Source organism: Hypomesus nipponensis, chromosome 15, assembly GCF_054491055.1.
Source record: "Hypomesus nipponensis isolate SF chromosome 15, ASM5449105v1, whole genome shotgun sequence".
NCBI lineage: Eukaryota > Metazoa > Chordata > Actinopteri > Osmeriformes > Osmeridae > Hypomesus > Hypomesus nipponensis.
Window position 1 is genome coordinate 10,299,452 of NC_140375.1, and position 25,709 is coordinate 10,325,160.

General features: G+C 40.3%; 5 protein-coding genes across 5 annotated transcripts; 1 reads left to right on the forward strand and 4 right to left on the reverse strand.

Annotated features, from left to right (window-relative positions):
• Nucleotides 1-568: 568 nt before the first annotated feature.
• On the reverse strand, nt 569-5,967 carry LOC146257452 (dehydrogenase/reductase SDR family member 13-like). Its single transcript, XM_084674740.1, has 7 exons — nt 5,883-5,967; nt 3,760-3,779; nt 3,571-3,625; nt 3,285-3,403; nt 2,624-2,747; nt 2,089-2,415; nt 569-1,841 (listed from the first exon to the last, which is right to left on the reverse strand). The coding sequence occupies exons 1-7, from the start codon at nt 5,965-5,967 to the stop codon at nt 1,582-1,584; spliced, it is 990 nt and encodes a 329-aa protein (XP_084530866.1). The 3' UTR covers nt 569-1,581.
• Nucleotides 5,968-7,700: 1,733 nt separating this feature from the next.
• LOC146257453 (dehydrogenase/reductase SDR family member 13-like) lies at nt 7,701-10,179 on the reverse strand. The gene is made up of 5 exons (XM_084674156.1): nt 9,798-10,179; nt 9,402-9,520; nt 9,166-9,289; nt 8,767-9,093; nt 7,701-8,582 (listed from the first exon to the last, which is right to left on the reverse strand). The coding sequence occupies exons 1-5, from the start codon at nt 9,922-9,924 to the stop codon at nt 8,326-8,328; spliced, it is 954 nt and encodes a 317-aa protein (XP_084530282.1). The 5' UTR covers nt 9,925-10,179; the 3' UTR covers nt 7,701-8,325.
• Nucleotides 10,180-10,425: 246 nt separating this feature from the next.
• Nucleotides 10,426-12,688, reverse strand: LOC146257454 (dehydrogenase/reductase SDR family member 13-like). The gene is made up of 5 exons (XM_084674155.1): nt 12,526-12,688; nt 12,091-12,209; nt 11,845-11,968; nt 11,070-11,396; nt 10,426-10,860 (listed from the first exon to the last, which is right to left on the reverse strand). Exons 1-5 carry the CDS (start codon nt 12,650-12,652, stop codon nt 10,604-10,606), a joined length of 954 nt encoding a protein of 317 aa, XP_084530281.1. The 5' UTR covers nt 12,653-12,688; the 3' UTR covers nt 10,426-10,603.
• A 54-nt stretch (nt 12,689-12,742) lies between these two features.
• Nucleotides 12,743-15,035, reverse strand: LOC146257455 (dehydrogenase/reductase SDR family member 13-like). The gene is made up of 5 exons (XM_084674157.1): nt 14,774-15,035; nt 14,542-14,660; nt 14,301-14,424; nt 13,802-14,128; nt 12,743-13,606 (listed from the first exon to the last, which is right to left on the reverse strand). The coding sequence occupies exons 1-5, from the start codon at nt 14,898-14,900 to the stop codon at nt 13,350-13,352; spliced, it is 954 nt and encodes a 317-aa protein (XP_084530283.1). The 5' UTR covers nt 14,901-15,035; the 3' UTR covers nt 12,743-13,349.
• Nucleotides 15,036-16,354: 1,319 nt separating this feature from the next.
• Nucleotides 16,355-18,454, forward strand: mrps23 (mitochondrial ribosomal protein S23). Its single transcript, XM_084674458.1, has 5 exons — nt 16,355-16,514; nt 17,205-17,384; nt 17,458-17,535; nt 17,703-17,826; nt 17,976-18,454. The coding sequence occupies exons 1-5, from the start codon at nt 16,471-16,473 to the stop codon at nt 18,099-18,101; spliced, it is 552 nt and encodes a 183-aa protein (XP_084530584.1). The 5' UTR covers nt 16,355-16,470; the 3' UTR covers nt 18,102-18,454.
• The last annotated feature ends 7,255 nt before the right edge of the window (nt 18,455-25,709 follow it).

Consider the following 25,709-nt stretch of genomic DNA (forward strand, 5'->3'; position numbering starts at 1 on the left):
ATCCCTACAATGGGATTCTGCATAGGCTTGTGCTCACTCTGTTTCTCTCTTCACCTTGGACATGGGGGTAGGGAAGAAGAGTTGGAGGGAGAAAAGACAGCAAGGACATTAATGTAGAGAGAGAAAGTTAGAGGGCAGAGATACAATAAGTGAGAGAGAAAGAGAGAAGGAAAGAGCAGGGAGAGAGAGCGAGATGAGAATCGATAGCAGATGAGTCTTTCCCCACACAGTGTAGGGGGGTGAACTAAGAACCAGAGACTGTTCTTGCTGAGTAATTACAAGAGTGTGGCTCTTAACGCACACTACTGACCCTGCTTTCAAGTTGACCAGTGTTAATAATCAGTGATCATAATGAACAGAATCCATAGGTCCAGCTGGGTTAAGGTCTTTGGCAACCTTGCTCCAAACAAACAACTGCAAGAGGAGGCAGCGTGGTGCGTTTGGGGTTTTAGGTAGAGATGGTGCACTACTGCCCCCCAGTGCCACACATAAATATAACCGGCATGGGTTTTGTTATTCACTATAGTTTATAATGACATTTTGGCCAATCTGAATTGAAACCCATGAACAGATGCTAATGGAAGATTTATTGAAAGTTGTAAACTCTTATCAAAATAACTAACAATAACATTCCATACCTACATATAAGAAACAAGAAAACACAATACCAACATAATGCCCAATACCAAGTACTTTCCTAATGCAAAGGTTATTGTTCTTGTACTGCACATAGAAAGCATGCTGTGTTTCAAATACGGCACTGATTATGTTCAGTCAGTAGCTGTGTTTCCTGCTGCTGCATAGTATAGCGAAGGATCTGAATAGTGAATGTGTTGTAAATGTGAACGATTCACACGTCATCATGGTGCCACAGCACTTCTTTGCAACAATGCTTTTCACACTTAACTTGCTGCAGCAGGTGCACTTACAATTATTAACAATGTAACACAGAGTTTAGTACATGAAAAATAAAAAAATAAACATAACTTCCGTTACAAACAACAAATATTTGGTTATGGTGAAGCAACTGATTATCATAAGGTCAGCAGACATCAAATGATAACTACTGTCAAACTTAAACAAACACTTAGTATTCTAATTAAACCTGTAACATAAGGCATATTGGAACTGTAAAGAAGGACAATTTCCAATTGACAGAGCTCCAGAACTCAACACTCAAAAGTTATGATTTTCTCATTTCGTAACATGTTATTCACCCAAGATATTAATTTAGCTCTGAAACTAATATAACCAATATGACTTTTACTGCAATTTATTTTTTATTTTTTCAGAAATAGTAGCTTCCCAGATGGAAGCATTGCTAGTAAACTAAGCTATAAAAGTTGCCTCTGATTAGTTGTGCTTATGAAGTGCCATGATTATATACTTGTGTAGGAGGAGGAGAATTCAAGGCACAGTACCAGAGAGCTAGTGAACGATATTAGTGAACAATATTGGTGTAATTATAAAGTATCACTGTATTGCTCAAACAAATCTATACTATGTATAGTATAAATTAAACACGTAATTTTATGACCATCCTTTGATATCTGTTCTTTTTGTACCGGTGCTCAGAGTCTCTCAGCATAGGCCGCTTAACCTCTCACTCACTTCCCACAGCTTTCTGGCCAGGGCGTCGTCCCGCCCCTTAGCTCCAACTTCCTGTAGGGCACAGGAAGAGAAGTAGCGTCCGCTGAGGGGCTCCAGGCCCTCCTGGAGGGCACAGTGCAGTGTGGTCTGGGCACCCCCTTCCAAATCAAGGAAGAAGAGCTTAGCAAGGGGTACCATCAGAACTTGCAGCCACCAGCTCATGTTTCGAAGAATTTCTGTATAGATGACTCCTGTCAATGAGAACATGAAGCTTCTTAGCAATTTATAAATTATAATATGTTGTATTAATGCTTATTCATCAGTATTTTGCTATTTTACAAGACTGGAAAAATATAATCGTGATTTATAGTACAATATATTGCATTTGTATAATGCCTTTCAATATACAAAAAAAAACATGAATGAGAATAAGCAAGAAAGTAGCAATGATGTAGCAATCTTACCATACTTAGATTATGACCAACTGTAGCCACTAACCTGGGTGGAGGCTGTAAGTGGTTACACTAGTGCCCTCCAGGCGGTTGGCCAGCTCCCTGGTGAAGAGTATGTTACACAGCTTGCTGTTGCAATAGGCCCTGATGTTGTGCCAGTTAGACTGGCCTGGCACCAGGTCCTTGGTGGCACCAAGAAGGGAAAAGTCAATGGTGCCCAGGCGGTGGAGAAGAGCCGCCACGTTGACCACTCGACTAGGACTGCACTGCTTCAACCGCTCCAGTAGCAGATTGGTCAGCAGGAAGTGACCTAGGTGGTTGACACCAAAGGCCATGCCGAAACCGTCCTCTGTGCGGCCTGGACCCATCATCCCTGAGTGAGGGGGACACATTTTGTGGTCAAATAACTGGTTGAATGCTGATTCTTCTAGATATCATTAAAGAGCCTTTCTAGACCCTCAATGTGTCAATTGTAAATCATTGTTTAGGAACCAAAGAGCTCTGAAAGGTCATCTTGAGTTTAACAGCTTACTTGCTGATGTTGAAATGTCTTTATATTAACTAGAATAAAGCAGACACACCTGCATTGTTGATCAGCAGGTCCAGTCTAGGCTCAGTCTTCAGGAAGGTTTCAACAAAGGAGCGCACAGACTTCAGACTCCCCAGATCCAGCTGCATGAACACCACATGGGCGCTTCCACTCTCCTGGAGGATAGATAATCACGTACAGAAAAGATTGAATAACATAATCATAATGAAGGCTACCTTTTCAAGCCATGCTGAAAGAGGTTAGTTTAAACAAAGATTAGACCAAAACCCTACAGGATGGTGGCTCTCCTGAACCAGAGTGGGAAAACCCCGTTGTAGTATTCACTACCACATCCAGGAGCGAATCAACGTTCCCACTCTTGGGGGGGCTAAGCCCCCTTGATAAAACTTATTATTTTTCCTGTGACAAAACTAGGGGGGTCTGGGGGCATGTCCCCCAGAAGACATTTTTGAAAATATCCTTCTAAATAGTGTCCTCTAGTGGGTTTTAGGAAGATAAATTAATACATTTAGATTTAAAATATTAAGAAAAAAAAAACATTTTCTTTTTATTAATTTTTTTTGGGGATGGCTAATTTAAACTTTTCAAAATAAGGCTAGATACGCCCATGACCACATCGTCTTCATATATTTGTATTCGGCAGATGCTTTCGTCTTTATATATTTTTATTCAGCAGATGTTTTTATTCTTACCTTCCTGATGTCGTAGGCAGCAGCCTCAGCCCTCTCTTTATTGCGGCATGCTAGAATGACCCTCGCTCCTCGCTTGGCCAATTCCAAAGCAGTTGTCTTGCCAATGCCAGTGTTGCTCCCTAGAGGGAATGTCACACCGTACGCTACTCAGTGGAAGACATACTTTGCATACGTTTATTTCATAATCTAAAATGCTTAGTGAACACAGAATTTGGGGGGAATTCAATACGACTATAGTGAATTGTCGTCTTTATCAGCCTTCAGTATCGACATTAATTAATCAAACCTGTCACAATCGCCGTCTTCCCTTTCAGGGTTGCAGAACTCGTGCATCGGGATCCCTTAAACATGTTGTAATAAACGATTACATACAGCACAATTCCTAGCCCCAGAATAGGTATTAAAACTGACATCATTAGCACACGGCAGCACACAACGACTGTAACTGTTGTAAGTTTTGTACTTCCGGGTTTACCTGCCGAATTTCTTTCTCCACTAGATGTCAGTTTCGTGCCTTTTTCAGAATTAATAACCACCAAAACACAAGAGGATAACTTTCAATGATCGATGATTGAATGATGATTTTTACATCCTGCTGTACATTTGTTGATTACACCATATAACAAATACTCCTCCAATCACTCTTAATATTGCTAGTAAGTAACAATGACAACAATAGCCTAGGTAAAATGTTAGGTATTAAGATATCAAATCTAACTACAAACTATTATTAAAATAAAAATATCAATCTCTCGTTTTCTCTTCTGCCCCACAGTGGCGGATCTTTAAGTTTTCACCTACAGTGACAAGGCCCCTTGCCATATGAGATATTTGTAGGGTGTCATGGAGGCAATTTAATTTGGTGGCTTCTTAAAGGAGATTAACCAAAACATATCAGCAAGTCTAAATATAAATGAGTATACATACCGGAAAATGGATTTGCTAGATAGTTGGACTGGAATGATGCTTCATGCAGCTACAATGTCTGCTGAAGAATGGATTATTAAAGAACACACAGATATGACAATGTTGATAAATAAGATACAAAAATTATTGCCTGTATGTCGTTCATTTTGTCAATTATTTTATTGTTGTGGACAAGAATAAAGTTTCAGATGAACTTTGATTAGGTTAATCTGAAATAGAACAGTATGTAAAATACATGAAGTAGTATACATTACCTTATAAAACTCATAAAATCACATATATTTTTTATTAATAGCATTTTCTTTGATTAATTAAGGCCATTTAGAATGACAGAATGTCACTTAATAATACAATTAATATTATTGAATTAAATGTACTATAATGTAACAAATTATATATTTTAGCATGGGAAGATTTGGGCGCCAAGTCTCTTTTGTCAACTTGACACTCCTTGGATCCGCAAATGCAGATGATGATCATCATCATCATCCTCTCATGTACCACTCCTCTACCACCTGCTTACCATCTTTTATCTTCAAGAAGTCAGTATTAGAAGTAATATTCGTCATAATCATCATCCTCATAGTCCGATCCACTGTCATAGTTGTCATCATCATCATAATCATCACAATAATTTTGACCCTGTGATGCCTCTTCGTCTGATCCACTACCATCATCATCAACATCATCATCGTCATCATCATCATTCTCCTCTTCATTCAAATATCCCTCTTCTGACTCATCCTGTGATGCCTGTAAATCCTCTGATCTTGAATATTGCTCTTCAGATCCTTCTCCTCCATCCTCTGATTGAGAATCATCCTTTTCGGACCCTTCTCCATCACCAGATCTAGAATAATCATCCGAATAATCATCCGCATCCCTCGGATTTGTTCTACTCCCTCTTTCCTTCTGCAAGCAAGCCCGTCCTGACAGAACATGCATATAAGTGTTATCTATTTTCTATTACACAATCTATTACACAATCATAATGATGTAATCTTAGTCGTACTCACCACTACATTCCTGTATAGACATATTTATGTTCCTCAGCAAACTCCCAAAACTGGCCTCCTGTTTCAGTTTAGTATTCTCTTTATTGAGCGCATCTTTTTCAAGTTTGAGTTGAATGACCTCTCTTTCCAGGTTTGACTTGATCTTTGAGATGTTCTTCAGCTTACGGTTCTTTTTTTCCAACTTTTTGATTCGATGTTTTATCATCTCCAGCTCACTCAAACCTGACTTCTTCTTCTTAGGGTATTTTCGTGATAAGCTCACAGTCTCACTCTTGAAAAGAAAATGACACTCAGTACTCAAATACAAAAACTGTTAACATACATGCTGTTCACCCAGGGTCATATTATTTAACAAGATGATTTGACTTTATCGAACTACTATTAGATGATACTAAAATAGATTTAAATTAAGCTGCATACGTTCTAAAATTTCGTAAAAAGGCATAGAGCAAGAAGTTTAAAAATGTAAATATATTGCTGTCTTATCCCCAAGTTGTGTCAGTAAATATTTGTCTACATTAATTATGGGTTTCATTTTGTTGATTGTGGAGCCTGCGTTTTTTTAATCTCAATAGCAAAGATAACTCTACTTGGCCTCAGTCTACAGGTGTATGTACAGTGTATGTGCTGACCACTCTGCTAGTCCGTGGTGTACCAGCTGTTCCCATGTGACCTCTCTGGTCCTTGTCCACGTGACCTCTCTGGTCCCGATTCATGTGACCTCTCTGGTCCTGGTCCATGTGACCTCTATCCCCAGACACCTCAGCCAGTACATGTTTCTGCAGTGCTGGAATTGTATAGTGCTGCCTGACATGGATCTCACAATAGGAGCAGCTACAGGTGAGACAGGTTTTCACTGCACTGACCTTCTCGTTCAGACAGAAATCACAGACCATATCCTTGGGCTCTGTGTAAGCCTGAGCACTGTAGAACCGAGGCATAAAAGGAAGAGAGAGTTACCTGTAGTAGTAGTTTGTTATATTGTATATGTACAACTTGCTGAACATAGATATACATATTTCCATTAGTTTGTGTAGGTTCTGACAATAACATGCAAAAAAAATTTAAAGAAAAAAAAAATCACCTTGTTACCAGAAGAGTGCCTCTTACTCTTGAGTCTAGTGGTGTGTCCTTTGATTTGTCACTTGTCACAGATCTCCCACTGGACATAGGATTTTCTTTCCTGTTTAATAATGCAACAAAAATATCCATCTGATGAAATAAGATTGTAGGCTAGACCTTGTACTGTTCCCCAAAACAGTTGTTTTTGTTAACATACAGATGAGGTTAGTCCAATCAAGTTTGTATGTATTTACTTACTTTAGGTTTCCTCCTTTGTGAAATGACTTATCCATTGATAGGTTGCTCTTGGTGGACATACACCTGGGATCAGGGGACTCTACAATCTCCTGCTTGACACTAAAATGCATACAAATATGCCAACATTGGCAATAAATGGCCTAGTAAATTCAATATTATGGGTTAGTTGTTATAATTGCTTCTTAACACGGACCTCAACACAGTTATCAAAACATTTTTCAAATGAAAATAAGTGGAAACGTTTCCTCCTAAAGTGTTGCAGTTTATCCATCGACATGTGCCTCATTGTTGACATACACCACGGATCAGGGGACTGATCTTTTCTACACTACACTTTGATAGATGTTTTTATATCCACATTGTTTACCATACAATTATGTTTTGGTGTATATATAGTTGTGGGTAAAGGGGTAAGGTGAGTGAGTAGACCCAGTAGGGGTAAGGTTTCAAGTATTACACAGGCTATAGCAGCAATGTACATGCCAAACAGTGTCAAAGATATACAAGTACATTGAGTTGTGATCAACATCCTCGGTCCTCACCTTGGGAATGCAAGACATTCTTCTCTGGAGCTTTTTTGTACTCCCACAAACTTGACTCTCTTCTCAGGTGGAAAGTCTATGATAGGACTGTTTATTTCTCGTTTGAGAGACATCGTCTCTTTCTCAGACCTATGTGGAAGTGACAAAGATATCTAAATGTTCAAATCCCAACTAAGGTAAAAGCAATTTGTCATTAACTACATAGATCCAAGATATTCTTATAATTTCAATTTGCGTCGATGTGCACTGATTATTGCCGTCCATAAAAGTTCGAACTTTACCGTTTGTCTTCGTTTTCACGCCCTCGTAATGGGATTTGAAATTGTTTTTAACACATAGCCTACTCCTCCTTTACAGTGAATGCTAATCACTTTCATTTTCGAGTCAATTGTGGAGCTTGCATGTAGGCAACAAAGCATGAACGCATTTCGCGTAGGGGACCTATAGTTTAGCTAAATACCGCTTGCCGTGTCCGTGAGTTATAATCAGTGATTTAAGGATACGGTCAGGAACTGTCCGAATTTAGTAACAAACTCAGTCATTGACGAAAAGTCTGCTAATTGTCACATTGTCGGCTCACTGACTCTGCTCACACACGACAAAACTCGATCTTTTACAAACAGATTTTTAATGAAGGAAGTGTAGTAATTCACTTCCTAGTCTTGTTCATGGCCACATTCATACTGTCGCCTGCAAACAGTGAAGATGTTTGTGGAATTATAATAACTCTTAGGTCTACAAACACAAACAAATAAATGTATCACAGTAGGGCCTATTATATATTCAGCCTTAAACAGGCACACGCAATCGCTCGTGTCATATCAAGTAGTAGTAGTATCAAAGACTGAGACTGTCCCCTTCCTGTGTAAATTTGGCTAGCAATACTGAAACAGCTAGTCACAGAAAAAACAAACCATGCTATCATCATGAGTGGTAATGCTTACATGCTACCTCTGAATTGCCCTTTACCTCACTAACCCATTGTTCAAGTTTAGGCTTATCTAATGTGCTGTAGTTCAATCAAGGGTGTATTTGATTCACAGCATGAATCAAGCATTAACATGAACATTGATAATGTAGTACAGGTGATGTAGACAACTGGTTGTCGGCGAGATTAGGCAAAATTCCAACAAAAAATCATGTTAAGTAACCTTTCAGATATTAGATGCTGACAAAAATGTCATTTGATCAATCATTGAATCCTTAGTGAAAAGCATAAGTCATAGTAAAAGTTTCTCATGACAGGCCACACAGAGTCTCGCTCACTTCCCAGAGCTTCTTAGCCACAGCGTCATCTTTGGCCTTGGCATACACGTCTCTAACCGTACAGTTGGAGAAGTAGCGTCCACTCAGGGGCTCCAAGCCCTCCTGGAGGGCACAGTGGAGAGTGGTCTGGGACCCCTGTACCGGGGTCTTGAAGAAAAGCATAGTAATGGGCTTCATCAGAATGGCTAACATTTTGGCGTTCCGGGTCAGTTCGGTGTTAATGGCACCTAAGGGAGGTCAAGAAAATACATGGATTTGGGTTGGTCACTCACATTAGAGAAGTATTCTACTTTGTATTGCTTCTAGAGTAAAATTAAAAGCAAAAAGAGAAGACTTGTTCTCAACAACCATTTAACGGGATGGGGTCCAATCAAATGAAATCTAATTTAGTTAGACATTATGCTTAATAACCTGGATGTAGACTGTAGCAGGTGACCTTGGTGCCCTTCAGTCTCTTTGCCAGCTCATGGGTGAAGAGAACATTACACAGTTTGCTGTTGCTGTAGATGTTCATAACATCCAGAAATGAGCTGCCGACCCCTAGATCTTTGTGAGTGCTCATGCAGTTGAAGTCAATATGCCCCGCATTGTGAGCTGCTGAAGCCACGTTGACCACTCGACTGGGTCCACACTCCTTCAGACGGTTCAGGAGCAGGATGGTCAACAGGAAGGGGCCGATGTGGTTAACACCAAACATCATGCCCAAACCGTCCTCGGTTTTTCCTTCCATGACAATCCCTTGGTTAAAACAAAAAGGTTACTATTTTCCATCTCAAAGAACAATACACAATGATTAAATCCAAGGCAAACCTGCATTGTTGATCAGCAGATCCAGTCTAGGTTCAGTCTTCAGGAAGATTTCAACAAAGGAGCGCACAGACTTCATATTCCCCAGATCCAGCTGCATGAACACTACCCTGTCGCTCCCACTCTCCTGCAGACCAAATATCCCTCATGACTTTGCTCTAATATCTGTTTAGCCTGAATGTGTACAAATATTAAAATGCCTACACAAGGGTTCTGTGTTAAAATGTCCATCTTCTTACCTTCTTAATCTCAGCAAGAGCAGCCTCACCCCTCTGCTTACTGCGGCAGGCCAGAATCACCCTGGCTCCTCTCTTGGCCAGGTCAATAGCTGTTGTCTTCCCAATACCTGTGTTACTCCCTGGTACAAACAAATCAACGTTATTCATGATTTGGTTCATTACGGAGTAAATCTGAACAAAAGCACCAAAATAAACAAAATGTTGTTGTTGTTGTTGCAAAGAACAAAATGTCCTAACCAAGCACAATCTGAGTGTATATGAAATACTTGACTTGTACCAGTCTCTGGCTCATGGATTTCCACAAACTAGCGAAATGGTGCCAAAATGCTCAAAATGAATACAGTAGGCCTATACTGTGCTGAGACTATTATTTCAAAATAATAAAAGCTTACTCACCAGTAATAATGACAGTTTTTCCATGAAGTTTGACATTGCTTTGACATGATTTGCCTTTGACACAAACTTTATAAATGACCGCATATACACACACCAACACTGCCACAACAAGAGAAAAGGTTTCCATTAGGCTTTCTGTGTGAGTGAGACACCCGATGGAGAATCAAGGCAGCAGTTCAGTTCTGGCTCACAGTAATGCTCCACTCTCTCTTTAATGGGGAAAGTTCACGACACGCCTACAGTATTTGGATTGCACAGACGCAGTCCAGCATGTTTACACAGCCTTTGTGCTAGCCTTCTGCAGGGAATGCAAAGTACTTTGTAACTGTCATTTGTTCTTATATTCTTCTAAAACCAAAGAACTGCTCGTGAATTTAGATATTGAGTTTCATACTCTTTGCAGTTTCATATATGTTTTATATGCTTTATAATACTCTTGAGGAACCTGTAGGTCTTTGGATGGACAACAGTAAAGTAATTACCTGCTCCTATAATTGCATACTCTGCACAAATTATTCTGCAAAAGCCCACAGAAACAATTCACACATTTCATCTTATTTTTGTAGAAAGATAACACAACGTAGACATGTGGCTTTTATAAACTGCATCGCAATAATGAAAAAGTCAATTTTGTTAATAGCATGTATTTTACTGTAATAACAGTACTTTTTAACTTGTTTTAGTAATTACAACAAATGGTAATATAAAATGTAATCTAGAAGACAAATTAAAAACAATGGGAACAAAGCAAAACAATTTTTTCTCTGTTCTTTACAGTCAAATACAGCTGAGTCATGGTGAATTTCTTATGACAGGCCACACAGAGTCTCGCTCACTTCCCAGAGCTTCTTAGCCACAGCGTCATCTTTGGCCTTGGCATACACGTCTCTAACCGTACAGTTGGAGAAGTAGCGTCCACTCAGGGGCTCCAAGCCCTCCTGGAGGGCACAGTGGAGAGTGGTCTGGGACCCCTGTACCGGGGTCTTGAAGAAAAGCATAGTAATGGGCTTCAACAGCTTGGCGAGTATTTTGGCATCTCGGGTCAGGTCGGTGTTGATAGAACCTATGGAATTGAAAACCAGATTTGGATTAGGGTTGTTTACATGAATTAATAAACTGATAATTTTAGCTTTGCTTCCAGATTAAATTTAAAACAAAAAAGTAACAGATAGTAACAGAAAGATGAGACTGGTGTACTCGCCAAGCATTTCATGGAATAAGCTAGGTTTAGGATCAATCTAATTTAGTCAAGCTTAAACTGGTCAAACTAACCTGGATGAACACTGTAGCAGGTGACCTTGGTGCCCTTCAGTCTCTTTGCCAGCTCATGGGTGAAGAGAACGTTGCACAGCTTGCTGTTGCTGTAGATTTTTGTGTCATCGATTGTTGTGTTGCCAACCCCCAACTCCTTGTGAGTGCTCAAACAATTAAAATCAATGGTGCCAAAATTATGAAACGTGGATGCCACGTTGACCACTCGACTGGGTCCACACTCCTTCAGACGGTTCAGGAGCAGGATGGTCAACAGGAAGGGGCCGATGTGGTTAACACCAAACATCATGCCTAAGCCATCCTCAGTTTTGCCTTGCATGTAGATCCCTTAGACAAAATAAACAACATTAAAATTACGTTAATTGCAATGAAATATAAACACTATTATTGCCACAGTACGGTTATTCTTCAGTTCTTCTTGTTTTCCCTGTCGCTAGTGTTTTCGTTCAGTCTCCTTAGGTGTGTTCCAGTCCTTGTTGTATGTCTCTCCCCTGGTTTCTGGTTCCATGCACACCTGTATCTGCTTCCAATCAGTCAGCGGTGGTCTACTGAGATCACCCTGCCCTCTGTATATATGTCTGCTGCTGTTGTCAGTCCTTGTCAGTTTGTTGTTTTGAGTTTTTCCATGTGTTCCTGAGTACTTTGTTTAGTAAACATATTTTGGTTTTCTCGGATTGTGTTTTGTCCCTGCATTTGAGTCCACCTCCGGCACTCCTCACCATGAAGATAACATTATATTACCATGCTTCACCCACTCCAAACCTGCATTACAAACCTGCATTGTTGATCAGCAGGTCCAGTCTAGGCTCAGTCTTCAGGAAGGTTTCAACAAAGGAGCGTACAGACTTCATACTCCCCAGATCCAGCTGCATGAACACCACCTGGTTGCTCCCACTCTCCTGTAGAACAAAAATCATTCATAATTTTTCTTTAATCTATAAACAATCACAAACATCTTAAATAGCCTCGAAGTGAGAAAACAGGCCAAATTCATCATATTAAAGAATCTCCATCTTCTTACCTTCTTAATCTCAGCAAGAGCAGCCTCACCCCTCTGCTTACTGCGGCAGGCCAGAATCACCCTGGCTCCTCTCTTGGCCAGGTCAATAGCTGTTGTCTTCCCAATACCTGTGTTACTCCCTGGAACAAACAATTCAGCTTTATTTATTATTTGGTTCATTATGGAGCAAACCTGAACAAAAGCACCAAAATAAACAAAATGTTATTGTTGTGGCAAAGAACAAAAATGTTCCATTCACAGGGAAAACACAAAGTTGATCATGATTAATGTCCTAACCAAGCACAAGCTGAGTGTATATGAAATACTTGACTTGTACCAGTCTCTGGCGCATGGATTTCCACAAACTAGCGAAATGGTGCTAAAATGCTCAAAATGAATACAGTAGGCCTATACTGTGCTTAGACTATTATTTTAAAATAATTAAAGCTCACTCACCAGTAATAATGACCGTTTTTCCATGAAGTTTGACATTGCTTTGACATGATTTGCCTTCGACACAAACTTTATAAATGACCGCATATACACACACCAACACTGCCACAACAAGAAAAAAGGTTTCCATTAGGCTTTCTGTGTGAGTGAGACACCCAATGGAGAATCAAGGCAGCAGTTCAGTTCTGGCTCACGGTAATGTACCACTTTCTCTTTAATGGGAAATGTTCCAAGACATGCCTACAGTATTTGGATTGCACAGGCGCAGTCCAGCATGTTTACACAGCACAGGCGCAGTCCAGCATACTTACACAGCCTTTGTGTTTACCTTCTATAGGGAATGCAAAGTACTTTGTAATTGTCATTTGTTCTTACATTCTTCTAAAACCAAAGAACTGCTCGTAAATTTAGATATTGAGTTTCATACTCTTTGCAGTTTCATATATGTTTTATATGCTTTATAATACTCTTGAGGAACCTGTAGGTCTTTGGATGGACAACAGTAAAGTAATTACCTGCTCCTATAATAGCATATTCTGCAAAAATTATTCTGCATAAGCCCACAGAAACAATTCACACATTTCATCTTATTTTTGTAGAAAGATAACACAACGTAGACATGTGGCTTTTATAAACTGCCTCGCAATAATGAAAAAGTCAATGTTGTTAATAGCATGTATTTTACTGTAACAACAGTACTTAGAAAATTACAACAAATTGTAATATAAAATGTAATCTAGAAGACAAATTAAAAACAATGGGAACAAAGCAAAACAAATTTTTCTCTGTTCTTTACAGTCAAATACAGCTGAGTCATGGTGAATTTCTTATGACAGGCCACACAGAGTCTCGCTCACTTCCCAGAGCTTCTTAGCCACAGCGTCATCTTTGGCCTTGGCATACACGTCTCTAACCGTACAGTTGGAGAAGTAGCGTCCACTCAGGGGCTCCAAGCCCTCCTGGAGGGCACAGTGGAGAGTGGTCTGGGACCCCTGTACCGGGGTCTTGAAGAAAAGCATAGTAATGGGCTTCAACAGCATGGCGAGTATTTTGGCATCTCGGGTCAGGTCGGTGTTGATAGAACCTATGGAATTGAAAACAAAATTCGGGTTGTTTGCATAAATTTGTAAACTGATCAATTTAGCTTTGCTTGCCTGATTTAAAATGAAAAAGTACATGTTTTACAAATATTAACAGAAGGATGAGACTGCATTTCATGGAATAAGCAAGTTTTAGGATCAATCTAATTTAGTTAAGCTTCAACTATGGTAAAACTAACCTGGATGTAGACTGTAGCAGGTGACCTTGGTGCCCTTCAGCCTCTTTGCCAGCTCATGGGTGAAGAGAACGTTGCACAGCTTGCTGTTGCTGTAGATTTTTGTGTCATCGATTGTTGTGTTGCCAACCCCCAACTCCCTATGAGTGCTCAAACAATTAAAATCGATGGTGCCAAAATTATGAAACGTGGATGCCACGTTGACCACTCGACTGGGTCCACACTCCTTCAGACGGTCCAGCAGCAGGATGGTCAACAGGAAGTGGCCGATGTGGTTAACACCAAACATCATGCCTAAGCCATCCTCAGTCTTGCCTTGCATGTAGATCCCTTAGACAAAATAAACATTTACAAAATTACATGAATTGCAATTAACTATAAACACTATTATTGCCATTGGATTGTGTTTTGTCCCTGCATTTGAGTCCACCTCCGGCACGCCTCACCATGAAGATAACATTATATTACCATGCTTCACCCACTCTAAACCTGCATTGCAAACCTGCATTGTTGATCAGCAGGTCCAGTCTAGGCTCAGTCTTCAGGAAGGTTTCAACAAAGGAGCGTACAGACTTCAGACTCCCCAGATCCAGCTGCATGAACACCACCTGGTTGCTCCCACTCTCCTGTAGAACAAAAATCATTCTTAACTTTTTTCTATAATTAATCACAAACATATTACATGGCCTAGAAGTGAGAAAACAGGCCAAATTCATCATATTAAAGAATCTCTATCTTCTTACCTTCTTAATCTCAGCAAGAGCAGCCTCACCCCTCTGCTTACTGCGGCAGGCCAGAATCACCCTGGCTCCTCTCTTGGCCAGGTCAATAGCTGTTGTCTTCCCAATACCTGTGTTACTTCCTGGAACAAACAATTCTGGATTGATAACTGATTCTCCATTGAGTGAACCTAAATATATTGGCCATAAGTGACTCAAAATACAATTTAAATAACACTAAAACTTTAAAACTCACCAGTAACTATGGCAGTTTTTCCATGGAGTTTGACTTTGCTTTTACATGATGCCCCTTTGACACCAATGTTGTAAACAATCGCATACACACACACCAACACGACAGTGATGATGAAAAAAGTTTCCATTTAACTTTTTATATCAGTGAGGCGTCAGATTGAGAGTCGAAGAACAGCACTCGACAGTTTCGACCCCTGTCCCACTTCCCACTGCTTCCGATTACAAAGAACTTGGGCAGAGTTCAAGACACACCCATTTGAACTAAGCAGGCACATTCCAGCTTTCAGCAGCCCTTGTGCTTCCCCTCTGCAGGGCATGTAAAAGTACTGAGGCAAAACAAAAATCCTCAGATATTGTTAGGGTCTTCCACAACCAGATACATGAATTTGCATCTCATACTTTATAATAGTTTAAAAAGTTTCAAACATGCTTTAACAATATATAAATGCATATTAGACATATTTTAGCTTTTTGTCTGGTTTGAGGAATGACCTGCTCAAAATGTTAAGTAATGTTGTTCAATAATGCCGGTACCATGACCAGCAAGCTTTCAGTTGGCATAACTGTTAGTGGTTGTGCTTGAGATGTCAAAAGTGGTGTGTTCGTTCCTGGCTGCAGGTGAATGTTGGCCAAAGGTAACATTTTGTACTTGGGGTGTGGTGGGGGTGTGTCTGGGATCTGGGCTTTTTCCAGTTTATTTTCTCACCTTTACCATAGTGGTTAGTGTTGCTGAAGAAATGTTGTTTTGGGGATGAACAGTCAGTTAGTCAATGCTGGAGAAATGTTGGTGCAGGATAATCCGGGAAAAATAAACGCAGTATCCCAATCAACGCTTGTAAAATCAAAGCAGTTTAACCAAAAACACAAACCAATGCCCGCATACAGCGCGATTTTCTGAGCTTGTCAAAAAGCCACTGCAGCGTGCACACAGACGTCCAGGTGTCGCACTCGGCACACAAGTCAGAATTGAGGTAGGCTAAGAAAACATTACAAAACGAAAGAAAGTTTCTAAATGATACGCCTACCGATCATCTTATTGTGACTAAAACATAAAAACAATATTACATGAAGCTCAAAAAACAGTATTTGCGCTCAAATGAATGCAAAAAATATGCACACTAAAAAAATGCTAATAAATATGCGCACACGCATTGACACAACTATTGTTGTGTTGCGACAACTTTACCCAATACAAAAACAAATAAAAAGCATTTTCTTTTAACCTTCGCTATATGGGGGGTCTGAGACAGACCAAAAGTTAAAAGAAAATGCTCCGCTTTGTTTTTGTATCCGGTAAAGTTTTTGCAATACGATGGTGGGTCACAATGACTGATGGGTCAGAATGACCCAAAGACAACACAAGGGGTTCAGCAAGGGGAGTTTCTATAGCCTAGTAGTGCATTGCGCGCAGCAAGCTTGGTAGAAAAAAAGGGATATGAATAGGGGCCTGTGCCCCAGTAGAGCTTTATGTCTAACAACGCCCCTGGCCTAGTGTAAGCTTCAAAATGCTATCGTTTTAAATTTAATCGAAAGCGTGCTACCTTCTCCAGACCAGCTGAGGGCAGTAATGAACCAGTTGACCTTAAAATTGAGCATTCAAAGAAGAAGGTAGGCGGCGTATAATAGCGTGTCAAAAATGAACAGAAATATTTGGGATTTAAGTTAGCCATCTACTGTACTATCTTTGAGTATTTCATAATGGCTGGAAGTCGACTTGAGAAGTTCGGGACCGTTTTCACCCGGTAGGTTGTCCAGAGGCAAAATTATATGTGGCTCAGGTTGTAAAGCTAGCTTGTGAGATCCAGTACCTCAAGGTTATCATTCGCCTATACTTAAGCAAGTTAGCTAGCCAGTTTATGAGTTATGCCCTAAAAGTAATAGGTAGCGTTTAGCCAGGCAGATAGATTAGGTCGGTTGGATAATTTTGCTGGCTAGCAACGATATTAATAGCTTAGGAGTCCCGCATACACTAGGTAGTATTTTTTATTTGTCAATTTGACTAACGCTACCTAATTGTGTAATTGTGTGTGACCTGTTTTCTGCACAGTTCAGCTGCTACATAGCTGGTGCAAGCTAGTTCTACCTATCAGGCCAGGGATATTTTGACTTCCTGACGAAGGTTGATGCTGAAACGTGTCGGGATTTGTACAAAGGTTTAATATGACCATGTCATGACAATACACATTTTAATTTTCAGTGTGCATTGTAGTGTTCTTATATTTTAGTCCTCATCCATCCCACTCCAAATATCAGCTAAGTAGCTAAGTAACCCATTAGAGCATCTGCTAAATGACAAAAAAAGACAAAAAATAGAGCAGTCTTTGAGTAAGCTCTATCAGCAAAATCAATTCGTAGGCGTGGAGTTGCAGGTGGATTTAAGAAATGCTACTAGAAAATCTGAATAATAGAAGTATCCACTAACTCCACTGCAGAGTTAGAGATCTGATGCGCGCTGGAGTCGTCAAGCAGTCGGACAAGCCGATATGGTACGACGTGTACAAGGCCTTTCCTCCCAAGAGAGAACCCCTCTATGTGAAACCAGTAGCAAAGATGTATGGGAAGAAAGTGGTGGTCGTTCCAGACATCTTCTACAGAGAGGATGAAATACGAGCGTAAGTGGGGAACCAAAACTTGAAAAATAAAATAACTTTTATTCAAAAGTTTTCAAGCATTTTTCTATTTCAGGAAATTCTACGAGATGTATGGGACCGGGCCCAGAGCTTTTGATCTCTCCAAAGCCAACTTTATTTCACCATGCCAAAGGTGTGATCATATATTTACATAGCATAGACTCTATTCTAATGGAGATGTTACTCATGCAGGGGAGGATTTATTTCTTTATTTTTTATCACAGATATTCATGAATATATTGCAAACACTTTTTATGAATTTAAGATAATTCAGCTAACAAACATTTTCCTACGGTGTAGATTCGTACAAAAATACACTGAGCTGGAGAGCCGTGGAGAGCTTAAGGAGTCAGAGCTGTATGAGGCAACTGGGAAAGCACTCCTTGCAGAGGGACTTGTGTTGAAGAGAAGGGGTGGTCCCTCGGTGAGTTGAATGTTTGTGTTGAAGAGTTAATGTGAAAACCTCAATACTTATTACTGTGTGCATCATGCTATACTATGTCTGGAAAGTTATCTTCTGTGTTGAAAATGTCGTTTTAGTAAGGGATTTGTGTTATGCTTATTCCCCTGCAGGTGGCACTAGAGACCAGGGATCCTGTGCTTGGTATGAAGCTGACAGACATGCTGGCAGAACAGCAGATAAAAACACCTGGTGAGGTGCCTGATGAACAGACACCCACTCACCCCATTCAACAGTGACACATGGAATTTAATCACAGAGACATTCACTTTGCTACTCAATGAACAATGAATCTTTTCTACTCTATGTACAACATATTGTACTGTGTGGCTTCATTTTATTCTGCTTGCCTGTGTGGTCCTGAATAAGTACAATGGAGTGGATAAGTTAAAGAATTATTTATGTAAGGTTACAGTGGCCTGCGTGTACAAATGTAAAATGTGTGTGGCTTGGCTAAGATATTTGATGTGGAACAGTACTGACCAGGACAGCTGTTTAAAATGTGTCTATTAACAATGAGTTAGTTGATTTTCCTTCTCAGTTTCTCATGCATCACAACCACTATATTAAACATTAAACATATTAAACCCCAGAGCCCTGAAATTATATTGTAGTTTTAGTCAACATGGATGAGTATAGATAATTTAACAGGAAATCAAAAGGTGCAAAGTTCAAATCCCTGCTGAAAAAAGAGAATATATATATATATATATATATATATATATATATATATATATATATATATAGACACTGTGAATGTGGTTAATGCTGGGTAACCAGTGTAATCAGTTGTCTTCACTCTGGCTACCTGTTGACCTGTATAGTGACAGGTTTTAAAGCTGGATCTGTCTGCCTTACAGACTAGTTGGCTTCTATTACCGGTAGTAGAGAAATTCAAAGCTGGCCTATACCCAGGTCAATGGCATTGACTGTGATATCGGGACAAGAATGGTAGGTGGATTTCTTTGCTCTTTTTGTGGCAGAGGTTTTTTTTCCCTTTCTCTGCCATCTCTCTTCTTCCTCAAACAAAAGAAACACCCCAAATGGAGTGTTTCCACATCTTTTGAAAGAGATGACCTTGCCACTGTTTCTCATTATCTGCTGTCTTTCTGTTTATCGAAAGAGAAAACTGTCCATCTCACTGCCTATTCTGCTCCAGCTCGAGGGGGAGAAATGATATCGCCACCCATAATGGAATGGGTGATTGTCTGCACAGTCAATAAGAAAGCAATCCCTGTAGCTGATGGCTTGGCTGGACCAGTACCTCAGACATTATGAACATACTGTGAGCGGAGGGAGAATAATGCACTTTGTCTGTTGTTCGTGTGGCTCACAACTTCAGAGGGGGAAGAAAGATGTAGTATGAGGTTAATGCAGAAAATTAATCAAACAAATTCTTGTTAAATTATTTTTATTAACGGTGTCCTTTAGTTTTTGGACGTGCATTTTATAGTTTTTTTTCTTTTAAAGGTGATGAACGTTTTTAGAGAGAAATATATTTTTTTGTATCCATACCTTATGCTGCCACTGTAACAGTAGTGTGTTGGGGGATCGTATTAAAAAAAGAACAACAAACCAAATCTCAATAACATTTTCAGCAACAAACAAAAAAGTGTTATGTCCATGGTCATTATAAAAAAAGGTATCACACCAACACTAATAAAAGTCAGCAAAGACCCCCGTTTGTATATTTAACTTTGGCAAATTAATGGAAATACTCCTTAGAAATACATTCTTTCAACAGGCTGTAAATGTATTATCAACAGACCAATCCTCTTGATATATTTGTTACAATGGATACCGGTACTCGGCTGCAACTAGCACATAGTTTTTAAGCTGTGGTTTAGAGCCACTGAAAATGTAAACGCACCAAACATGAGATGTCTCAAGAATTCACTGAAAAGGCTGGATTGCTATTTTCCAAATTCCTAGATGAACTGTAAGTGGAAATCTCTCCATTTATGCATGGTCTTGCTGCACAAAAACAGCCCTGTCCTTGTCATTGTGTCTAAAAGGGCTTTATTATTTTGCCTTTCTATTGCTCGTGATAAGACACTCCTTGTCACTCACTTTGAGGGACAGCTGTAATGGAAAGCAGGGTGTATGAGCTGAAATGTTTTTTTTTTTTCACTTTGATATCACCAGATAATATAACAGTTAAAAATGTATTTTCCCTCTTCCATCGGTCATCTTCATGTACCGAACATTAATTATTCAAAAGCGTTAATTAAGCCTTGCAGTCATGTTGACATGTGGTACAATATATTGGTGATTTATACAGTTATTTTTTTTAGATTCCATCAATTTAAATTGTGGATTCAAAATGTGTGGCCATCACAGCACATTTCGCAATGCATTTAAATGCATTTGAATTTAATTTGATTTTAGAAAGAACTGCAACTGATAATACTAACTGCTAACAGCTGTTTGATTGAACAATGAAATGAGGATTCATTGTTGAGGTTCAAATTGTCCTAGATGTAAATACTGTAAAGAGAACAGTCTTGAGTTGTCTTTACTATGCTTTATACTCTAGGAAGAAAGATCTCCAGCTGCATGTAGCCTGCAGGAGGACATGTTTCCATGTTTGAGTGTCTCAAGAGGTTCACTCACACTTTTTCAGCCAGTGCTGACTGCCAATGATGAGATATTGATTGGCTTGGAAATGTCATTGTTGAATAATAGCCTGAGGCAATAAGGATTTCACTTACTGTTACTGAGCCTGCCTCTCTGCCACTGGGTGGCACTCAAATCATGCAATGTTTTACCTAGGGCCGTTCAAGTTTCAACGCGCGCACACACACATACACACACAACTCAGTAAGCATTTGTCATCCGTGGAAAATTGAAGGGTAGATGCTTGCTGTAGTGTGCTTCCTTTTTAAATGATCTTGTCAATAATTGTAAAATGCCTCCCTTCCCCTCCTGTACTTCCTCTGAACACAGGCAAAGTGGAGGTAAGTTTGACATTTTGTATGATTTAGCTGAACTCACTATAAAAGATGTTTGAAGTAAAGGAAGGCAGACTTTGTAACTTTGCTTTAAGTTAGATGTTTGCGAACCTGTTGTGTGCCAGTATTTTTTTTCTCAACCACAGGATTTAAGGTAAACCTTATTGAACGATTTTTGAAATGATTTTTTCCTCAGTTTACCTGCACCAACACATCAGCTAACACATCAGGTAACTGTCTTCAGTCATCCATCAAAAAGGTCGTCATTTCTCATTGCTTCTCCAAACTCTGTCAGGACCAGCTGTCAGAGTCTGTCAAAAACAATTTGCACCAAAAATATAAATGCAAGAAAATCCATTTGTTGCAAAAAGGATTCAGAGCGAACCTACTTCCTGAGTTGCCAAGGGCCGACTGCTACAGTAAAGATTTATTCAGAGTGTTCTCACATATTTGTGTTTGTTGTAGAATAAAAGGCAAGTGTAGTGAGTGTGTGGATGTGCATGTGTGTTTATGTGTGTGTTTGAGTTTACTCTGGAAAACAGAGGCAGTGAGTTAGGGAGGCTGTGAGGTTAGGAGGAATAAGGACTGCAGTCCGTCCAAGCCGAGGCACAGGTGCAGGATGAATTAGACAATAAGAGGCGTGAAAGTAGTAAATCTAGGGGAGCGGAACGGTGAGAGAGGGAGCGGGAGGATGGAGGGAAGGGAGGGGGAGAGAAGGTTATATTAGACCGCTTTAAGGGGTTGGATTTGCAGTGTCTCGGCCCTCTAAACAAACCTTCCCGATAAATCCGCAGAGTGAATACATCACCGAGTCCCCATGACAACTGAAGAGGAACAAATGTCACGCTGCGTGCTGGGGTGACTGGCAGACGCCTGCTCCCTTCATCCCTCTCCCACAGCCAGCCGTGGCAAATGCCACAGGATGTATTATGCAGATGCTGTAGTCACACTCTGGACCAGAGAGAGCGTGTGAGTGAGGCAAAAGAGAGCCATCCCAGTCAAATGCTGAGAAGTTCTCATTTTGAGCCGACAGCTTAGTAGTTTTTGTCCTTGTACAGCCACCAAACCTGATCCAGAAAGGTGTCCATCAAGAATAATTTGCTGCAATAGCACTTGTTGGAGGTTATTTTAGTTGTAGTTTGTATTTTGATGCCTAATCTATTTTGTCATTTCCCTTGTTTCCAATTTGATACAGATTTCAACACTCCTTAACCAAGGTCATAGCACGCAAGTTGTCAACCATATACCTTGATGCATTAAATCATTTCACACATAGTAAAACTGTCATTTGGACAACCTATAACAACTTTGGAATTCATATAAGTTCGGAAGCCTTGTTTGTGGTGAAACAATTCTTCTGTCTGTCCTCCGTGTTTGCAGTTTGTCTGGTAGCTCTCTGTCTTGGCGTCAGCAGGGGCCCTGTGAGCTGTATCACCATAATCAATGGGCAGGTTGCCTCCACTGGGGCTTGGAGCCCTTTCACCAATCCGTTTGTTTTAGTCCTCCGCTGCCCAGGCGGGCTTTGAAGAAAGGCTGTTCTGCCAGTGCACTAGTCAGGTTATTGATTCAAACCCTGCTCGCCTGTTGGTCGGTTTGTTTATTTATTTTTGTCTTGTTCTCCCTATAGTCCGTGGTTCTCGGTGTGAGATAAAATCTCCATAACTCGAGGACAAGCCCCCTAACAAACAAGGTCATGCGCCCTGCCTTTCTATAGTCTTAAAGGTGTGCTTAGCTTTCCTTAGCTACTACCCCTGAAGGCTTTGGGATTTCTTGTTTTTAACCATGCGTCTTTGGTTCTGCAGGTACGAGATGGATGAACATCCGGTTGTACCAAGCCTTGAAAGATATCTTCCAAGCCTGTGATATTTTTACAAATTTTTTACAAAAGTTTTATATACACTACAAGTTTGTTTAAAACAATCTTGTTTTCTAGAAAGGGTTTACGGTAGCAGTAGACATTGACCACTCACTCCCCGATCTGACATTAGTATGAACTTACCAGTTGGCTGACTTCATAGTTGTCTCAGTATTTAAATCAGCACATCAGAACATGGGACTCCTTTTGTGGCAAGGTTTGCATTCTAAGTTGGTTTGGCTGCGTTTGGAATTCATACTGATTGCATCCTCATCCGGATAAAAGGTTTGAAAGGTTTCCTGCCGGACTGTGTTTCTCCACTGCCGACGGTCCAGGTCAATGTAATTTGCTCCGCAAGCTAGTTCATGCAGCATGCAAAGTGCACTCGGACCACATCGCTCCAGGGCCATTTCCTCTCCCTTGTCACCTACAGCTAACCTTTTGCATGATACAATTCAAAATAATTGGCCAGATAATTAATCCTTGTGAAATGGCGTCCTAATATGCGTAAATTGCATATAACAGGCTTTCGCTTAAGCTCCGCTTTTTAAAATCTAATCAACGCTCGCGATTAAGCTTGAAAATGAAGCGGGAGCATGGTGAGCTCCCGAGACCCAGGCAGTCAGCACATTAAAGACTCTCATTCATCCAGCTTTTCCTGTGCTTACCTTTGGCGCCAAATTGTTCACTTTTTCAATACTGATTGAAAACAAGGCTTTTGGCAGATGGAGCAAGGTGGGAGGTGGAAGAGGGCAATTTGTTGTTCAATACCACCGATTGGGGTACTGAGACCACCTGTGTCTTTATCCTCAAACTATTGGTAAGTCATAACTGCCAGTTTTCATATCATTGTTTTAAGTTCATTAGTTATTCGTGACAACAACTACAAGTTGAAGAACACTGGAAGCATCTTTCAAAGTTTTCCTTCCAAACTGGTGCATACATCTTTGATTGGGGGGGTTGCCTTTACGGTTTAAGCTGTGAAGATTGTTTTATGTCAGAATAGCCAGGAAATCATGCCAACTTGTATAGTGCAAAATGCAACAGAATGTACATTACAGTACATGTCATCCTATCATACTTTATCAGATGTACAAATTACTGGGACAAACCACATTTTGTCTGACAAACTGTACTCCAACAATGATGGCAGTACCTTCACTCCCAGCCAGTTGAAGGCAAGAAGCTGTTGTACTAGCTAAACCATTTTGCATTGGTCTAACTACATCTTACTAAAGCAATATATAGGACAGAGCATTGTCAGAATGCTGTCGGTTGCTGTAGTGAGTATTGTGGAGTCAAGCAAGTCTAGATAAGTGTGCTGTGTTGCTGCCAGACTATCTGTTGACATTTCTTAACAATACAGCACTGGGCTCTTTGTTCTCCTTGTCAACTGGTTTTCCAGCCTTTTTGTAGAGGCGAATGCATCCATTTTAATGGAAGGCTTCAGATACTGGATCCGTATTATAAGTATGTGCCCCAACAACCCAAATGCTACAAAACCACAGTGGCTAAATACAGTAACTACTGGATCCATGGCAGACTTTATTTAATAGTTTATTTTTGCCCAAAAACTTGAGTGATTGGATTTTGCTAGTAAACAGTTAATTTGTCCTTATCTTGAATTTTCTTGCAAATAAAACCTTTGTTTGATAATCCTAATTTGAATTAAATTATACGTTCAATATTTCGTCCTTGTTTATATATTTTGCAGACACTTTAATTTATAAGTGACTTAAGTACTGTGAATAGAATATGTAGTGTTTGTTGGTACTTAACTGACCTTGTCCCTTGAGTGCAAAAGGTACATTACAGGAATAATGCATAATCCACCCTGGAGCATTATCAGTACAGAATTACTGTATGTTGAAGCTGCATATTATATTTCCGTAGGCTATACAGTAGCCACTAAACCAAAGTCAAAGACAGACAAAAATCTTGTGTTGTGTCCAAAGCTTCAATGCTTTCTCACACAGCTTAAAGCAGGATGCCCACTCATGCACATAATATTCTATTCGTCCCTCTCTGTGCACCCCCCTTCCCCAACAGTTATAATACCATTATTTGACTTAGATCAATTTAGTGGGCCGAAAGTTAAAGACGTAGAATTGAATTGTGTTTGCAAAACATGCAGATTTCTCAGCACTTGTAGCTGTTGATTATGATTGGTGTGTTATTGCTCACCGGAGCATAACAAATCGCCATTATGTTGTTTTGCTGCACCTAATTCAATTGGCACATTGTCACAAAAGTAATTATCTGTCATTTGTATTGATGCCATAAGCACAAGTAAAGAGTGCACCTGCTGCCTGCTGGCGGATCTAAAAATAAATCTAGTCCTGCTCAAGTCTCCCCACCCTCTTCTCTTTCTCAAGGAGGTGTGGGATCGGCAGCTCTGACTGAGGGTTTTTCGTCGGCCTCTCTGCTGCTCTGAAGTGAGAGCCTGCTGGGCGTGGCTGAAGGGCGCTCCTGTCGCCTCTCTTACTCATGGTGAACTTGCCTCTCTCATCCACGGTGAACCTGGTTGATGTTCTCCATGGCTAGGTGAGGGGTTGGGGTACTTTCCAGACACAGCAGACAGGATATATTGTTTATGCCTCAGGGTTAGGTCTACCGTTCATCTATTGCTACAAGTGTCTCTTGGTGTTCTGCACTTTCCTGCTAACCCCACTGCACTGAGTATTTTAGCAAATTTGATATACAACACTGTGCTGTTTTATTTCAACTGATCAACTTTCAGTTCCAACTGCATTCATGTTCAAAATGATTTCTTTCCTCAGCCTTAGGGTACCTTGAAAAATGGTGTAGTTAAATTTATAACGGCACTGTCACGACAAGGGAGAACAAACACCAATGTTCTCATTTTCAAAATGTCCTCTGAGTGAAGGGGGAGGGGGGCGGGGGGAGGTTCCAAGTCTGCCTTCAGGCCCAATCCATCTCTCTGTCGCTGATGCTTCACCCTGTCCTTGACTAAATCCCCTGGGGAGTGAGAAGCATGTAGGCCATTGGGCCGTTTTGGATAGGGCAGCAGTGTATGAAGG

Excerpts from the sequence above, each read along its gene's own strand:
- LOC146257453 (XM_084674156.1), bottom strand. The coding sequence starts at position 9,924 with ATGGAAACCTTTTCTCTTGTTGTGGCAGTGTTGGTGTGTGTATATGCG. Across the intron at positions 9,290-9,401 it reads CTCTTGCTGAGATTAAGAAG|GAGAGTGGGAGCGACAGGGT; the intron begins GTAAGAAGATGG and ends TTTGGTCTGCAG. Across the intron at positions 8,583-8,766 it reads CTGCTACAGTCTACATCCAG|GTGCCATTAACACCGAACTG; the intron begins GTTATTAAGCAT and ends GACCTCCCTTAG.
- mrps23 (XM_084674458.1), top strand. The coding sequence starts at position 16,471 with ATGGCTGGAAGTCGACTTGAGAAGTTCGGGACCGTTTTCACCCG. Across the intron at positions 17,536-17,702 it reads TTTATTTCACCATGCCAAAG|ATTCGTACAAAAATACACTG; the intron begins GTGTGATCATAT and ends CCTACGGTGTAG. Across the intron at positions 17,827-17,975 it reads AGAGAAGGGGTGGTCCCTCG|GTGGCACTAGAGACCAGGGA; the intron begins GTGAGTTGAATG and ends ATTCCCCTGCAG.
- LOC146257452 (XM_084674740.1), bottom strand. The coding sequence starts at position 5,967 with ATGGACCAGGACCAGAGAGGTCACATGAATCGGGACCAGAGAGGTCAC. Across the intron at positions 3,404-3,570 it reads GAAGACGGCGATTGTGACAG|GGAGCAACACTGGCATTGGC; the intron begins GTTTGATTAATT and ends CATTCCCTCTAG. Across the intron at positions 2,748-3,284 it reads CTGCCTACGACATCAGGAAG|GAGAGTGGAAGCGCCCATGT; the intron begins GTAAGAATAAAA and ends TCTATCCTCCAG.
- LOC146257455 (XM_084674157.1), bottom strand. The coding sequence starts at position 14,900 with ATGGAAACTTTTTTCATCATCACTGTCGTGTTGGTGTGTGTGTATGCG. Across the intron at positions 14,661-14,773 it reads AAAAACTGCCATAGTTACTG|GAAGTAACACAGGTATTGGG; the intron begins GTGAGTTTTAAA and ends TGTTTGTTCCAG. Across the intron at positions 13,607-13,801 it reads CTGCTACAGTCTACATCCAG|GTTCTATCAACACCGACCTG; the intron begins GTTAGTTTTACC and ends TCAATTCCATAG.
- LOC146257454 (XM_084674155.1), bottom strand. The coding sequence starts at position 12,652 with ATGGAAACCTTTTTTCTTGTTGTGGCAGTGTTGGTGTGTGTATATGCG. Across the intron at positions 11,969-12,090 it reads CTCTTGCTGAGATTAAGAAG|GAGAGTGGGAGCAACCAGGT; the intron begins GTAAGAAGATGG and ends TTTGTTCTACAG. Across the intron at positions 11,397-11,844 it reads CCTGCTGATCAACAATGCAG|GGATCTACATGCAAGGCAAA; the intron begins GTTTGTAATGCA and ends ATTTTGTCTAAG.